The sequence below is a fragment of the Erithacus rubecula genome, assembly GCF_903797595.1.
Source record: "Erithacus rubecula genome assembly, chromosome: 8".
Taxonomy (NCBI): Eukaryota; Metazoa; Chordata; class Aves; order Passeriformes; family Muscicapidae; genus Erithacus; species Erithacus rubecula.
In genome coordinates, this window is record NC_136659.1 from 16,914,096 (window position 1) to 16,931,669 (window position 17,574).

The 17,574-nt window shown below is 38.5% G+C and overlaps 1 protein-coding gene across 2 annotated transcripts in view; it reads left to right on the plus strand.

Moving 5' to 3' along the window:
• The window catches only part of SP3 (Sp3 transcription factor), a 32,814-nt gene extending 27,474 nt beyond the window's left edge, over nt 1–5,340 (plus strand). For both annotated transcript variants that reach the window (XM_079310326.1, XM_079310325.1), the window contains 2 exons: nt 1,242–1,438; nt 3,571–5,340. In XM_079310326.1, coding sequence (XP_079166452.1) covers nt 1,242–1,438; nt 3,571–3,887 — 514 coding nt within the window. In that variant the 3' untranslated portion in view covers nt 3,888–5,340. The remainder of the gene's footprint in view (nt 1–1,241; nt 1,439–3,570) is intronic.
• Nucleotides 5,341–17,574: the final 12,234 nt, after the last annotated feature.

Here is a 17,574-nt window from a genome sequence, read left to right on the forward strand (position 1 = left end):
GTCTATAATGTTTTAGGTACATATGTGATTAGGCTGGAATCCCCTTTAGTTTTAGAGTGAGTTCATTTTGCTAGCAATTGCTAGCTCCTTGAAGCATGTATGCACTTCAGCCTGAAGTGAGATGTAAACCAGAAGCTAAAGCACCCAGTTTAAAGAAAAAAAATTTCCTGGGGAGGCAGCTGAAAATTTTATAATCAGTCATGGAGGATGGAGCACCCAAGACTGTGATGCCAGAATCCACCACAGGTGCTCTGAGTTAATGTTGCTGAATAAGGTGGCCTGATGCCTGATTGCATTTTCCAATCTCCTCCCTGGTACCAGTATTTGCCATTCATATAGCTGTGTTGTCAGCCAGACCTATTCCCTCAAGTTCTCCTTTCAGCAGTAGCAAACACTTAAATTGGCTAAAATCAATCATGATGCTCTGCACTGGCCAAACCAAGGTCTTTCTCTGACTCTTATCTCTCTCATGATTTGATTTTTAAAAAAAATTAAAATTAGGCTGTTTTATCAGGTGCTTCCCTTGATCACCTGCCATTTCAGTGAGACAGCATCTTAAAAAAAGCATCAAGCTTAGTCTGGATTGTACAATCCATGAGTTCTGTGTTCATTGTGATGGATTTTTGTTTTTTTAACTGAAAAAACAAGGAATTAATGTAAATGTCAGCAAGATCAGCTTGTACTTCTTTTAGTGAAAGCATTCAGGTTAGTATGCATGTCTTCAAACCCCAAACTGATTCTCAGATTTCTCCAAGATGCCAAAAGTTCCATCTGTTCTCTACCCAGTTTCCAAAATCTCCACTGTCCTTTTTGGCAGTTGCAGTAATTTGTGTTTTTCTTTGCCAAAACTATCTTTGACATGGTAAAAACCTGAAACTTGGAGAAATGTAAAATATGGGCACTTCAGCATCAAAGTGGTACAAACTGCTATAATAACTGTATTTCCAACTTCATATACATGTATGCTTCTTAAAGATTATACTTCTATCACATACATTTCACACACAGCTGAATTTATCATTTTCTGTGGAGCTGGGAAAGCATTATAGAATTTATTTCCAGCTTCTTATGGAGTGTACTGGAATCCAGTTGTATTTGAAGTAAAAAAATGAGGCTGCTGTGGTTGGTGTGCAGATCCACTGTGATATGTGTAGCCTCACATATGTATATGACCAGTATTTAGGAGGAATGTATTAGAATTAATAACTTCTCTCTCTTTGTTTTTTTTTTTTTTTAAACAGAGGCTCCAACTTGGGAAAAAAGAAGCAACACATTTGTCACATACCAGGATGTGGCAAAGTGTATGGGAAGACTTCTCACTTGCGAGCTCATCTCCGCTGGCATTCCGGCGAGCGCCCGTTTGTTTGTAACTGGATGTTCTGCGGCAAAAGGTTCACTCGCAGCGATGAGCTCCAGCGGCACCGAAGGACGCACACAGGTTTCCAGTCTTTGATTCTGTGCCTTCAGCTAGAGGAGTGCTAGGGACTGAGCTTGCATAAATAACTTTTAAGAGGAGAACAGATCTTTGGATTGATTGTAATGCGGTGTGGTTTTTCTAAAATCAGCTAAATCTTGTTGATACTTGTACACTTTGGAGTCTTTGGTAGGTCTGAGGAGATAAAACAGCCAGATTCAGAAGTGACATTAAGGCTAATGTTTAATGTAGCTTAATCAGAATACTTTGATTCAGGCTCAGTAATGCATTTCATTTGTTTGAACCAGATCGTAACTATTTTTCTATCTTGAAACTTCAGTAAGAAAAGGACTGGGTGGCCTGGGGATTAGATATTCCTAAAATCAAAGAAGAGCATGTGATGGTGCATTGTTCTGCATCTTTTAGTTTGATTACACCATCAATTAGGAACTTCAGGTTTGCGTTTCTCCTTCTGTCTAATAAAAAGAAAATAATTTATTGTAGATATTCCACCTTTTCAAGGAGCAGTTAGTTTAAAATCTATTGTCTGTCTTATCTGTTTTCTTGTGAACTAAATCCATATATGCATTCCACAGGATGTTTACCTTTCAAAATCATAGTATTTGAAAAGCGTATAGATAAATAATTTTTGTGCTTAATCAGCATTTACATTGCTTAGAAAAATGTCTTTGGATGTCTGAAAAATATCCCATTGTTCTTAATGGTGTGCTTTTGTGTAGACATTTTGGATGCTAAATCTAGGCTGGGATGTTACAGTTTGTCTGGATGGACAGGCTGATGGTTTTTAAAAAAAGGCGAGTTGAATGATCAGTTCAGAGGGGTGTGGTTAATAGCTTCTAGTGTACCTGCCTACCAGGAAAAAGTAGAGCAATGTAGGGATCTATCCTTTGACCTCTTAAAATCTTTATCATTGACCTGGAGGAGTCAACAGAATTTTTCTGTTAACCTTTTAAGGTTTGTGGATAATCCTAAACTGGAGAGACCAGTCAGTGCACTTGATTGCAAGGCTGCTATTCAGAGGGATGGAGGCTGAAGGAACAGGTTAACAGGAATCTTAGGAAATTCAGCAAGAATAGTCACAAATACTGCAGCTGGGATGGAGTGAGCACTTAGGGTAACACAGAGTAAGCATGGAGAAGTTGGAATCAGCTCTACTGGAAAGAATCTTGATGGACAAGAGGAACATAATCAAGGGCCAGCAGCAAAGGTGCCCAGGTGTACCATAAAAGCAAAAACCCTGGTCACAGAGATTATTCATCTGTTCTGGTTAGACTGCATCTAGAATTTGGCATCTAGTTTTCAGCGCCCAATTTAAGAGAGACATTGAGGACAGGATTGAATTCACTGAGTGACCAAGATGATCAGGAAGCTGGAACATTTGCCATATGAGGAAAGGCTGTAGATGCAGAGAGAACAGTAATGGAAGAGGAGAGCTTAGTAGTAATTCTCTAGTTACCTGCAAAGGCCATCCTAAACAAGGCAGATACTGTCCCAGATGGTGTATTGGTTGAAGGATAATAGACAGCAGATGTATGTTGAAATAAGAAGGGTTCAGAACAGCTGTTAATAAAAACTTTTGAACAGCCATCGGAAGAGGATGCCCAGAGAGTTCCTCTGTCATTAAGTCTCTGTTCTTAAAGGTTTTCAAGAAAACTGGAAAATTCCTCAGCAACCAGGTCTGATCTCATAGGTGACTGCTTAGAAAGAGATCAGAACACAGACATTCAGAGGTCCTTTCAAACCTGAATTACCCTATGATCTTGTGTGTCAGTCTCAAGTGTGATTCTGCTCTAGGTCATAGTCTTCTTCCCTGTCCATCATTTGGTAGGTTTTGTTCTCCTCCTAGAAGTTATTTATTGGTAATAATTGCAGTGCAGCTTAGCAGCCTAAGGATATGAGATGGCTATATTCTCTAGCATGCCTGAAAGATCTCCCCAAACCTGATGACACACAGGAAATTAAATCGGTTCCTTTCATAAAGGATTTGTATGGGTGTCAAGAAATGTAACCTACAAGTTTATTGTGTAGGATTGCTTTCTTCCTCAGTACACTTCTTGTTAGAATTCTGACTCTAAAAAGTAAGTTGAATTTTAATTTTTAGTGTTCTTGAATGTTTTTTTTTTCTTCTTTGACAGGTGAGAAGAAATTTGTCTGTCCAGAATGTTCAAAACGCTTTATGAGAAGTGACCATCTTGCCAAACACATTAAAACACATCAGAATAAAAAAGGTATTCACTCTAGCAGTACAGTGCTGGCATCAGTAGAAGCAACATCTGATGATACTTTGATTACTGCAGGAGGAACAACACTTATCCTTGCAAATATTCAACAAGGTTCTGTTTCAGGAATAGGAACTGTTAATACATCTGGCACCAGCAATCAGGATATTCTTACCAACACTGAAATACCTTTACAGCTTGTCACAGTTTCGGGAAACGAGACAATGGAGTAAATATTACACAAGATACCTATTAATTGTGGTTATTTTTATACAGTAGTGAGAAGAATATTGTTCCTAAGTTCTTAGATATCTTTTTATTGATGTGCAAAAATTTTTGGATTGACAGTAACTTGGTTATACATGACACTGAAATGCCTTACTTTGTATGATATTCCATAGTATATTAAAATGGTAAAATTGCATGGGTTTTGTAGGTACTTTTGGAATCTAGAAGAGAAGAAATTTTACCAAGTTATATTAAAAAAAAAAAAAAAAAAGAATTTAACGATGGAAATGGTAGTCTAACCAAATGCATCAATCCTGTGTGGTTTAGTGTACAAAAAATGAGAACATGTTGGTATTTATCTATTGTAAGATAAAAGAAGTTGATGGGTGAAAAGAAATCACATTATGATAAAAGAAATTTTGTAATTTTCTTGATGACTGGAATTTTTATTATGCATAACTGACAAATCAAGTTTCCAAGCAAATGTTACATAGTGTAGGCTTTACTTAGCTCATCAACTTGTCATTTTGAAGCTAATTATTTTAATTAGGTTAACTATGTACAATATTTTAAGCATTACTCTTGTAAGATTTTGCAAACTACATTTTAACATGGAACTCTAGGGATAGTCACCTTTTAAATCCTATTGAAAAGCCATGTTTAAGATTTAATTTGCCAAAATGATGTCTTGTTAATATTCTTTCAATAACCAAGGTGGGCAATATAACCAATGTTTAAAAAGCTTAAAATGTTAAGAAAAATAAATATGTATAGGTTGAAGCATTTGGGTGGTAAGGCAGATGTTATAGTGAAGTATATCCCTTCTTTTGAACATTGGAGGACCAAAAATAAGGTGTATTGTGTCTCAGCAGTGATTTTTATCAAATCTTTTTCCAAAAAAACATCTGTATGCCAGGGCCTTAAAAGCCATCATGTAAATTACCAGTAAAATATAACATATGCAAATACAAAAGAAAAATCACTTCCATATTGACAGTACTCCCAAACATATGGATATAGTCATAGTGAACTAGGGGGGTTATGAGGTTTTTATTTGTTTGTTGTTTAGTTTTTTGGTTAGTCAATCTGCATTTAAATATCAGCCATCTTTCCTTTTTTGCTTCTTCCCTTAAAAATTGTATGTATCCAGTACATTTAACTGATAAACATATATGTTTTTTATTATGCTGAATTTTCTTTTTATTTTTTAATTACTGTTTATATTTTCAATTATAGAAAATGTACAAAATGAAGTTATATAGCCAGTCTGTAAGTGCTATACCATTTTCAAAAAATGTACAACAATAATTACTGCAGTTCACCTATTTACAAACATTTGGAAATCTGTTCATTTGTTATTCTTAAAACCACCTCAAATTTAAAGGCTACCTTATTGTACGTTTAAAGTGTATTATAACAGTGTGGTAGTTAATAAAACACTATTTTTTTTTCTTTTGACTTGAGTTTACTGTGCTTCTTGTTAACTAACAAGGTGTAATTTCATAATATGTCTTGATAGCCTGAGATGTTTGTGATTTTGCAGTAGGTGGTGGGAAGCAGAAACAGTGTTTTCTTTCCTATGGACACAGAGATGGTAATTCTCCACCTCCTCGCTCACAAACCCCCATCTGTATGTGCATGGACACAAATGTGCTGTGTTGGTGTAGGGGGGATGTTTTGCTCTCGTGCTGAGCAGGGCATGAAGAATATATAGGCCCCATTCTATAGGTTGTGTTTAAGTCCTCTGACACATGCACAATATGTGGAGTATTAACAAGGAGCTGTGACTGAGAACTGTGAGATTAAAGAGAGTAGTTGTTGTATGTAATGCTCTAATGGAAGTGAAAAGCTTTTATTTGTGGAGTCTAAAGTTTTGGAGTATCAAATGACAGAGGACAGACCAGGATAATTTAGGATAAACCAGGCAAAGTTCAGACTTGAAAAATGAGATGCGGAAATCACGTAGGAAAGATTTTCTGAATTTGCAGTTAGGTGGAAAAAAATTTATGCAAATCATTGAGAGATTCAGAACAACAGGAATTGACAGGTACGGAGAAAAGGGAGTTAATTCACCATCAGTTTAATCATCTGCTTAATAAAATGAAAGGATGAAATTGGTTGGGGTGAGAGCAGCAGCTTGAGGGAAGACAGTTCCTCTTAGAGTGTTCCATGAATGTTGTCAATATATTAACATACTCTGAATCTGCTTCCTTTAGGCAGGTGGATGGGCTTGGTTTTCAAAAGCTGTTTTAGAATGCAGAGCGTATTAGTGTATTTCTAATACTTGGGTTCTGTTTCTCATCTCTTAGCCATCAATAGCTGTGTTAGTGCATTATTTTAAATGGGAGGGAAGAGGGCTATTTCTTTATTCAAACTGCTTTTCACAACTTTTATGGAAGGACACTTTCACTGATGTTCATCTGTGGATGAAAGTGTTTTGGTGTCAAGGGTGTTGTTGCTGAAGATGAGATTGCTTTATTTCTCAGAGCTTTTATGCTCACTACATCAAGTGGTTACTTTAATTAGTGTTTAGGTAGCACATTTGATAAAAGGATTTGTTGTTGTTAAGCTTCAGAAGGTAGATTTTTTGGAAGAAAGTAACTCTGAAAGTCTCATGGAAAGCCTGTCTGCCTAATGGCTCACAGCCATAGTGTTTATGTTGTGGGATGGTAATTTCTGAAAGCTCCCTGCTCACCTCCAGGGTGAAGATTCACGAGCCCAAGATCTTTGGTGTATCTAGGATTGTTGCTACCTCATGGCCTCTTTTCTGGTCCTCCAGGCATTCATGTGATACCAAGACAAAAGTGTGCATTTTGTAGGATGCTTTCCAGTTCTTCAAGGGTTCCTGACAATGGTTGCTTGATGTGCTGCTTGCTTCTTACTGGTACAGTGTGTACATTTTACATGCTTTTTTTCATGTCAGGATCTGGCTTGTATGGTTTCTTGGTATGATAGCTTTTAGATCATTGGGTGGTCTTTATTCTTTACAGTCTTGTGTAATGACTAATTAAGAAGACCTTAAAACTGGGTCTGCAGGAGAGCATGAGTTTGAAAGCATCCTGTTACCAATTTCAGTGGTTCAACTTTCAGTAAGTACAAGGCCTGTACATGCACTTGCTATAATCTCAAAAATTAACTGTTCATTCCTGAATTAACTAATGGTTTGATCCTTGCAAGTTGCAAACTAACACTGATTCTTGCAGAGAACAGAGCTTTTCATCATTGTTGCTTTCCAGGTCAAGGAGCAATATGACTAATGACAATATCATCATTGCTGAAAGACTTGAGAGGAGCAAGATTTCTGGTCTGATGATGCAGATTTTCCTCTGGAAAGGGACTCTGCAAAGCACTTTTTGGGGTTTTTTGAAAAAGAAATATCAGGCCTTAGTTTTAGGCATTTTGAGCAGCTGCAGTCAGTAAGATAAGCCTTGCCAATGGCTTCAGGGAAGCTCTGATACGTTCTTTCACAAGTTTTTCTGGTTGTTGGGGAATGAAGGAATGCAGCTCATAGACACCTGTCAAGAGTGGTTCTTGGCTTCTTTAAGTGAAGAACTAATGAGCAGCTGGCTGTCCTTCCTCCAGATTTTTGCCACTACCATTAGCAGCACATGTGTAGAGCATGTACTGTGAAAAAGGGCAGAAGATGGCATGGCTGATTTAACTACAGAGGAATAATAGCCATTTTCCAGCAGTGGGGGTACTAGTGGTTGGCATCAGGTTGTTCTGTGCCCTAGTTTCTAGAAGATTGTATCAAAAGGTAGCATTTTTAACAAGCCATTTTACATGCCATTCCTTCTTTAATCTTGGAACTAAGGGAAAAAAAAAAATAAAAAGCCATTTCTGACTCAAAAGAGAGCCTCTGTAATTCCAGAGGTCACTTTGGCATCTTGACACTGTAAAAGCCTCTGTTTGGACAAATTGGTATGCTTCTCAAACCTTATTATTGCTGAGTTGGCAGAAGAATGCTATGAAAATAACCTTCAAGGAAATAACCTTCCTTCCCCAGCTATGTATTCTCTTCTGTCAGAAGACTCAGTTACACACATTTTGAGCTGAATGTGAGATGGACACCACCAGGAAAAGGTTCCAAAGCAAGATTTAGAACTATTTGTTGCTTGAGTACCACTTTTCTTATGGCCTTCAAAAGTTCAAATCTTGACCATGCTTCTGGGGTGCCTGCAGATGAAAAAATTTACTTGTGTATATATCTTGTAACATAGCTGCATTTTCCACAAAACTCATTGAAGAGCAATACTTTTACAAGGATGATAGGCTGGCAGATCACCATAGCAAATAATTTTCAAACAGCAAGAATTAGTTGTCAAGTGGTATCACATAATCCTTTCTCTGTCAAGGTCTTTCAGGTAAGAATCTTGATAGCCTCTGACAAGAAAAAAACCATCAGAGAGGTGGTTGAGTTGGGTGCCAGGCATGGACAAAACATCACCAAAGTTTTACATGATCTAAAGGAGGCCCTGACTTTCCATAAACTGGGTAACCCACCTACCCAGATTCTTAAGCTCTCCCTCCTTGTTTCTATGGAAGCTACTCCTCTAAGTAAGGTATTCACAGAATTTTATTTATCATTTATGCACAAATAGCACAAATGGCTGCTTTATCACAGTTACTTCCTAACTGGATATTTTTCTTCCATCAGGACATGTTTTGATTTGACAAATGCTGGAGAATGTAACAGTCTACTCCATTATGTTGCTAGCTGAAGAAAAGACATCAGGTTTGCAGGGAAAAATCAGTGGGATTCTGTGCATGGGATTACCCTGTGATGGAGACATCATGATGATATTAGATGGGACTATTCTACATTTACTGCTGAAATTAATTTTTGTTATCTGTCTTCTGTCTAGGCCACTGCATGAATCAGTATCAGTACATTGGGAAAGTATTAGAATGCAAAAAGATCTTACTGCTTCTGCTATTGTGGTTTTGGAGACTTAAAAAACTCTGTTAGCCATTCTTCACTCTAGAAGAAGATATTGAACTCTGATTCTAGTATTACAGATGGTGCTGCTGGAAGGTTTAGTGGTGAAAATGATGGTTCCTGAAAGGGAAGTAACCATGTCTTATATTGTTAGCTTGGCTGCAACCTGCACTGAGCCTTTCTACTTTTCTGAGCTCCTGCTATTTCTAATCTACTTTTTGCCTGTTTCAGAGGTGCACAAGCTAATCTAGCACAGCTGTATCCCTTAGTATGTAAACATTGTCTCCCTGTTGGGATCTCAGCTACAGCCTTGCATGTAATGTTCAAATGTGGTTGAAACAGACTGTCACAGGGCTGTATGGCAGCACTTTGCCATACTTCTCAAGAGCAGCGTGGGGGAGTGGATAAGAAGACCTGATACGTGACCTGGTAAAAAGCAGCTTGTACTGAACAAGCAGGTAAGAAAGGAGCGTTCTTGTGGGCTGGTAGGAAGATTTGTGAACATGAGGACAAAGTGAGGATGGTGGGAAAGAGGTAGGAGCAGATGGGTTGGATAAGTGACTTAGAATAGGGTTGCAGAACACTGTGGAGACATGCAATAGTAAGAGTTAATAGAGTTTATGATCCCTGGTGTTCCATTGGAACCTTCTGGAGAATGGGCTCCAGACACGTGTGACTGCAGCCATTTGGGGCGGGGGGGTGTTGATGAGTCACACAAGATTCAATAAAGCAAGGAAAGGGGACTAAAAAATAAATTGAGAGCTGCATAAAGCTTTTTCATGATGCTTTCATAGCAGTCCTTACTGCCTTTTGGTTCTTTAGTGACCTGTGCACCTCTCTATCTTGTAATTTTCCTGCTAGGTCGTATTTGCCATAATGCCAGCAGAAGCCCACATGCTAGACTGAGATTTGCCATAATATGCACTATTGCTTGAGGACTAATGAAACTTGTATCTGGAAATGTGCACTACTATAGGCGATTTATGGTGGAGAAAAACAGATATGCGTTGAAGCTTGAACTGTGCAGCTTGAGCCGTGTTTTGGCTGAATCCTTTCATTTGAAATACAAGGATATTGTGTCTATCTTAGGAATTAAGTACAGGAGAATGGATTAGTCCCGTGGCAGTGTCAGGATTGCTTGTGTCTTCACTTCTGTGGCTCTTCTGCACACTGTTTTTATTTATTGTCTGAGGAAAAGGTTGCCCCTCGGTTGCCCAGCCCCACAGGCCTTGTTCCATTGCTGTGGTGAGGGCTGGTCAGCTCAGCAGCTGAACTGAGAGTGCAGGCCCCACACACAGCACGCTGGTGCTGGGACTGGGGCCCACAGACCCCTCAGCACAGCCCCACAGACCCCAAATCAGCACAGCCCCACAGACCCCAAATCAGCACAGCCCCACAGACCCAAATCTGCACAGCCCCACAGACCCCAAATCAGCACAGCCCCACAGACCCCAAATCAGCACAGCCCCACAGATCCCAAATCAGCACAGCCCCACAGACCCCTCAGCATAGCCCCACAGACCCCAAATCAGCACAGCCCCACAGACCCCCCTGCACAGCCCCCCCCCCACAGACCCAAATCAGCACAGCCCCACAGACCCCCCTGCACAGCCCCCCCCCCACAGACCCAAATCAGCACAGCCCCACAGACCCAAATCAGCACAGCCCCACAGACTCCTGTGCACAGCCCACAGACCCCAAATCAGCACAGCCCCACAGACCCAAATCAGCACAGCCCCACAGACCCCAAATCAGCACAGCCCCACAGACCCCAAATCAGCACAGCCCCACAGACCCCAAATCAGCACAGCCCTACAGACTCCTGTGCACAGCCCACAGACCCCAAATCAGCACAGCCCCACAGACCCCCCTGCACAGCCCCACAGACCCCAAATCAGCACAGCCCCACAGCCCCCTGTGCACAGCCCACACACCCCAAATCAGCACAGCCCCACAGACCCCAAATCAGCACAGCCCCACAGACCCCAAATCAGCACAGCCCCACAGACCCCAAATCAGCACAGCCCCACAGACCCCAAATCAGCACAGCCCCACAGACCCTAAATCAGCACAGCCCCACAGACCCCAAATCAGCACAGCCCCACAGACCCCCCTGCACAGCCCACAGACCCCAAATCAGCACAGCCCCACAGACCCCAAATCAGCACAGCCCCACAGACCCCCCTGCACAGCCCCACAGCCCCCTGTGCACAGGGACACGCACACAGAGCACAGTTTGAGGAATGTTTCTGCTTTTGGGGACCATCCCCAAGGGTGTCCTGGGTCCTGGTGAGAAGGAGGGGGCGGGCAGGTGGCAGGGTGGGCAGGGTGAGCTGTGTGGCATTGGCACCCGTTGTTTTTAAGTGATGTTTGCCATGAGATGTGAGTCAGTGTCACAGGCAGCCATAGGTGCCACAGCCTTGTGTTCCTGACCTACATCCTGAGTTCTGTCTGGGCTTATCTGCTCCAAAGCTGCTGTCTGAGATAATGGGATTTAATCATAATTTTTCTGTGTACATTTGTAGCTGTTTTTACTACATGTAATGTGTCCTAAATATCTAATTATTTAACAGCTTGAAATGCTTCCAAAGGAGCTATTCAAGTCTTTTCTGTAAATAACACACCTTTTAAAACTGTATTAATTCTTAATGTCATTTTCTTTCATTTCCTTAAAAAAAAAAAAAAATACTTCCCCAGTCAGTATTTACCTGAAGAATTAAAATAGTTCCATTTTCAGTTGAGCTAATTAGCTTTTTATGTGACCAATTTTTCATTTGCTCATCTGAGCTTTGGAGTGGGGGATGTTTTCTGGCTTCCCTGAAAGTCTAAACAATCCTCAGAGGAAGAAGTAGCTATTAAAAATATTCCAAATGCAGGAGGATTGAAGGACGTGGCAAATTTTACCATTTTCCCATTCAATGCACGTACAATACTGAACAGAGTGAGTGGGAATAATCCTGGATAGCTCAAACTTCAGGAGCAGAAATAGGGAGGTGAACTGTCACTTTCCAGTGTTGATCCCTTCACTGCCTTCATTTTCAGCCTCCCTTAATACTTCTCTTCTGCAGCTCTCCAAATTTCTTAGAAGCCTCTTTGTTCCTTCTGCCTCTTCAAGCAAGAGCAGCAGATGTTTCCTGTCTGTTTCTGGAAGGCAGAGATCTTTGGGGTAGAAATGGTCAAAACTTTGTTCTGTCCTGCTTATGAGTGAGACAGTTTGTGAAAATCAAACTGAGGACCCTGTTCTTGAATGAACATAGAAATGGGGCAGAATTAACTGGCCTGATGTCTCTTTAAGGGATCTTTAGATCTGGGACTGTTAAGGTAAAAAAAAAAAAAGCTATTTGTGAATCTCTCTTGTCCAGTCATTGCATAGATTTCAAAATTTATTCATTATCCCATCTAGATGGCATTATCCCATCTATAATTTCATGCAATAAAGCCTATACAAGTAAAGTCTCACTTCTATGAAAATATATAATTAAGTTTACAAATTCATAAATAATTTATTGCATACACAAAAGTTATATCTTTTTTTGGTAAGTTTTATGACAAAAGTCATAAAAGGATTACCACATTAAAGCTCAGTTCAGCATTTTGCCACAAAAAGTAAATCAGGTGAAACACTTTTATTATTTTGAATAAGGGCTCTAAATTTTCTCTCAATGTTCATGACTTTTCTAATACTTTAGAAACAGACTAGTTTTAAAATTGAGCACCAAATACTGTATGAAGATTATAGATTTCAGAACCAGAGCATGTAAACAGCTGTGAAGGATTACAATAAATTTTAAAAAAATTAATAGTTATCTAAGTTATTAAAAATTAACACCAACCCTCCCCTCCACACTTGGCATGTCAAATATAAACAGTTTGCAATCTGAATGCTTAAAGACTGGTGTGTGCATGCAAAATGTGATTTGTTTTTCAAGTGCAGTGTTCAGCACACATTAATGATCCCTGCAATTTAAACTGACATTTCTCTTTGAACATATTTTAATCTGTGCTTAATCTGAGGAACACTAGAAGCAGCATAACTGGAAAATGCCACAGAGGTCAAAATTTTTCTACTCTTTTCTCATTTAGTTTCTGTTTGACAGCACAATTTTTGATATGTCCATTTAGTGTGTGCAGATGGCTGGTGCATAGCAGGCGTGTGAAATATGAATTTCCAATCCCAAGATTCAAAACCAGTTTGAGAAACAGGTACTGTGTTTGAGGACTGTGAGGTAATGTGGGGCTTTGTTACTCATCATTGCTTGTTAACTTAGATTCCTATTTCTTGAAGCATGCAAGTTTTGTATGTGCTAAGGAAGAAAAATGGAAAGGTCCAAGACAAGCTACAAAGAAGTACCTGAGCTTGGAGTACAAACCTTCCTGATTCTCTTCAGCCAGGTAAGCATAAAGACTTGCATGAAATTTTTAAACTTTTTAGTTCTATTCTCTCTCATTCTTTTCATTTCAAGGACTACAGGAGGCATGCTAATGGCAGTCTTGAAAATCTATACAGTTACTTCATTTGATCTCAAGGACTGTGGTGGAATCTTGTTCCTCTGGATGTTTAGGAGATGCAGAATTTCATTTGAGGTGTTTATTAATTTGAGACAGCTTCTTTAATGGAAACATCTGCCACATTTGGATCACACTGTTTCTGACAGTCATCTCTCTGTCTCAACATTTAATTTCTCCATCTTTTCCCTGTTATTTTCCCTAATTTTTATTTCTCTAGAATCCTGTCTTTTCTCTCTCCCTGTTGTAGAAAGTATAAAGAGGATATTGTTTTAGTCTTTCTGACAATTTTTAATTCTTACATATAAAAAAACTTGCACAGTGCATTATTAACTTTTGCTAGATTCCTTTTGATAAAATTTCTGCTGTTACTATCCAAAACTTCACCAAATTCCAGAGCAGTTGTCTTCCATTTTAAAAGACTTTTGAACATCAGAATATGACATGAACATGTGACCATATTTGAGGATGTCATGGTTCAAAATTTGGGGTTTGCTCTACTGAAAAACCAGGTGTAGTCTGTGAAAAATCAGAATCCACCTCAGGCCAAGCTTGGCTCTCTGAGTATTCAGCTGTATAAAATGGCCATTAATTTGAAAGTTGTGCCCACCCATGAAAAAAGAGATGGCTTTGACTGCTACAAACTTTATGGCTGGAAATCTGTTAAATAAATAAAGCTTTATAGGGAAGCAGGGGAATACTGGCTACAAAGGCAGCCCAAAACCTGCAAGCTACCAGCTTAGAGATCTGCTAATTACTGTTGCAGAATGAGTCTCTTTCCAAAACTATAAAAGCTGAATTAGAGGTACAGCAAGCAAATAATAGATTCAGTACTCTTTATGGAAATAGAATATTGCTGAAATGGAGACTTCTATATCCACACAGAAGAGATTGAATAATCAGGAAAATACAGAAAGATACAAAAACTCTTAGTTCAGTTTGAAGGAAATAGTACAAGAATCCTAGGCTTCCCTGATAGGAAAAAAAAAAAAAAAGTTTCAAGAATGGTATGTGGTTATTAAGAAAGAGAAAGAAAGTACTTTTGTTTATAGTTTTGAATTTTTTATATAATAGGGTTTTTTAGTTTTCTATTTTTTTTCATTCTGTCTGTATCTGAGATTCAATTATGTTCTGACTTCCTCATACTCAGTTTGGCCTTACTGGAAAGAACTTAAGTGGTATGGTCAGCCCCCACATCTATTACAGAGATTCACTTAGACTGGAGTAGAGGCAAATGAAAAAAGTCTTCTGATTGAACAATTTTTAATGACATAATATAATGGACTTTGAAAGAAAAGGTGGAGCTACCTAAAAACGGTGCTTCTTCCAAGACTGATGGAAGGGAATGCTTACATTATGAGAGAAAAAATGTAGCAGCTTTGGCAGCAAAAAAATGGGAAAAGAGTCTGATAGAAACAAATCACGAGATGAATTAAAAAACATTTGGCAAAGAAGCAGAGGAGCACAGATTCTGAAAGAACCCTCAAACTGCTTACTATCCTTAGAGGCCAATTAAACCTGAAACAGTCAGGAAAGACAGAAAGAGCCCTCTGCATGCTTAATGAAAATTTATATCAGGCAAAATAAAGCCCTGAGATTATTGTTATATAAGGTGTAGAATGCTAAGAGAAACAAGCTAGCTTGGCTATTAATGATACCAGAGTGGTATTTACATTTAAAACAAAATCTATTTGTAAGGTCTTTGAAGGTTTTCTGAGTCCATCTGTATCTTAACAAAAAATCAGCTCCAGCTGACAAAATATTGTATGTAATGAAGCAAATATGCCCCCAGGTTCCAGCTGCCCAAATCACCATTTGAAGCTAAATAAGAAAAAAAATTAGAAAATATCTCCAGAAAATTGCCAGCTAGCCTAGAGATTGTGTCTTTTAAATACTTCTAAACACCTTACTTAGCAACTTGTAGAGACAGGTGGTCTTTTGCTTGTGATAGTTGATACACTGATAGCAAGAGCTGGCTAAAGCATCTCTGTTAAATGTCATTTTTGTACATTATTTTAGAAGGATATAATCACCAACAAAGGCACAGGTTAGAGTAAGGCCACCATTTATTCACAAAAATAGGCAAAGTTATGTCTCTTGCCCTGTGTCCCCATATCTTAGACCTCCAGCAGTCATTTAAAGGCTATTTTACTGGCATACCATTTTACATAAAAAGAAGTCTAAGTAGGAAATTAATGTTTTCATTTTCCCTATAAGTCTCCCTAAAGAGTCAAATACAAAAATGAATTGGAGAGATTTGTAACTCTGAGTTAAAATGAATACTTCTCAAATTTCCACTCTTCAGACATATAATTTTAGCATCTTCAAATGGAGCATATACCAAACTTCTTCTGACTGCCATCCTAGCTGTCTTGAAAGTCAGATGTATTCTAGGTTGATAGACACTACCAGATCTCTTCTTCCACAGGGTGTTTGTATCATAGTGAAAAGTTTCAGATGGACTCTGAATTTAGAAAACTTAAGAGGCAAGATCTAAACCCACAAATTACCAAAGGTAAAAGGAACCAAGGAGTAATTTATATTTGATCTAGAAATAAACATCCAAATTATAGTTCATATCTCATTGTTTAGCCTTCTTAAAGGCAGAGAAAAACCTCTGGATATAGGCTCAGTAGAGAAGATCAGTCCTCATCCACAGGATGTTTTTTCTTCTTTGCAAAGGATTTCCCATATTTGCCTTCAGAGTTCAATTATAAATTTTTGAAACATTTCTGAACCAATTTCCACATGCTTCAGGGTAATCCATTGTATTCTTCTTTCTCTATATCTATCTATTGAAATAATTCCTATGGATATACAATGCTCTAATTGCTTTTCATGTTGTACAGTTTCTGATTCTTTTACAAGTAATATATAATTTAAAATATTTTTAAAGATTGAGAATGTAGATATCTATCACTGTATACAAGTAAAAAAAAAAAAGTTAGAATTGGAATGAACTTTGTTACTTTATTTCTCTGTAGTAAAAACTTTATTCCAATAATTTTTACTTTACTGATTGTTAAGGCCTCTCAACTACATGAAAGCTCAGATGTAGGCCCTGGTGGGCTTTAGACTCCTGTTAGGATGTCTGATGATGACCAAAACTTTGTTGTTTCTAATAAATGAGGCTGTTTCTTAAAATGTCCTAAGTCATTACAGAGAGCACCAAATCAGCTTTCTCCTTTTAACAGCTGGCTTGCCTTATGCAAATACCTCCAGCAAGGGGCAAGTCAATGCTGTCCCTCATGGATATTTTCACCCAAGTGCTTCTTTCCATGTGTAAGCATTTGAGAGTTCCTTGGTCCTGCAATGAAGTATATCAGCTAATGGCTTTGTAACATGTCCTGTCACAAAACAGACACAACATTCAGACTGTGAGTTGACTTTTCCTGGGTGAGCAGGTGGAGTGCAAGGTGGGTTTAAATGCATGCTGCAGTGTTATCCTCATGTTTGTACAGTCACTGTAGACCTCCTGCTGCTGAGAGGTTTCTTTCAGACTTTTACTCCCACCATCTTCCAGATTCACATTTTAGAACCTAAATTGTGTCCCTGCTTTGACTTACTGACAGATTCCCCTTGAACAGGGGAATGTTACAATGGCTGGTCACACACAGTGCCTGAGGATGTGAAAATAGGTTTTGAAAAGCAACAAAGTAAAGCAAACTTCTTGAAGAATTAATGGTAGCAAAACTTACCCTTCCCCTAACAGGAGGGAACCACAGATGGAGTTGGAGAACAAGTACTCATTTTTAACACTGTGTCTGGTTATGAGTATGATGAGAAGACACCTATGAAATTCTCATAACCCTTTTTTGTTTAGTTTAGTGAAATCAAAACAAGGCCTTATTTTTATAAAGAAACTGTAGGGTTTTTTGATGACTTTGTTCTCATGATGACCAGTAACACATGGCAACAATACTAAGACTGTGTCTGCTTTTTGTACATTTACCAAAGCAGCAGTTTTCCTACAGAACTAGAATAAGGATGTTAATATCCATATATATATATGTGTATATATATATATATATATGAAAAGTATGGATAGAGTATATATATAAAACTTGGGTGGCAAGGAATAATTTTGTTCCTGAGATATAAATTTGAAAGGGAAATTCTTAAGGCCTGTTTGTCATTTATTTTTATGTTCTCATTAGAATTAAAATACCAAGTGATTACAAAATATTCAGATCCAGAAGAGTTAGTTATTTTTATCTTATTCACCCCTCCAGAGTTCCCATGCTTGA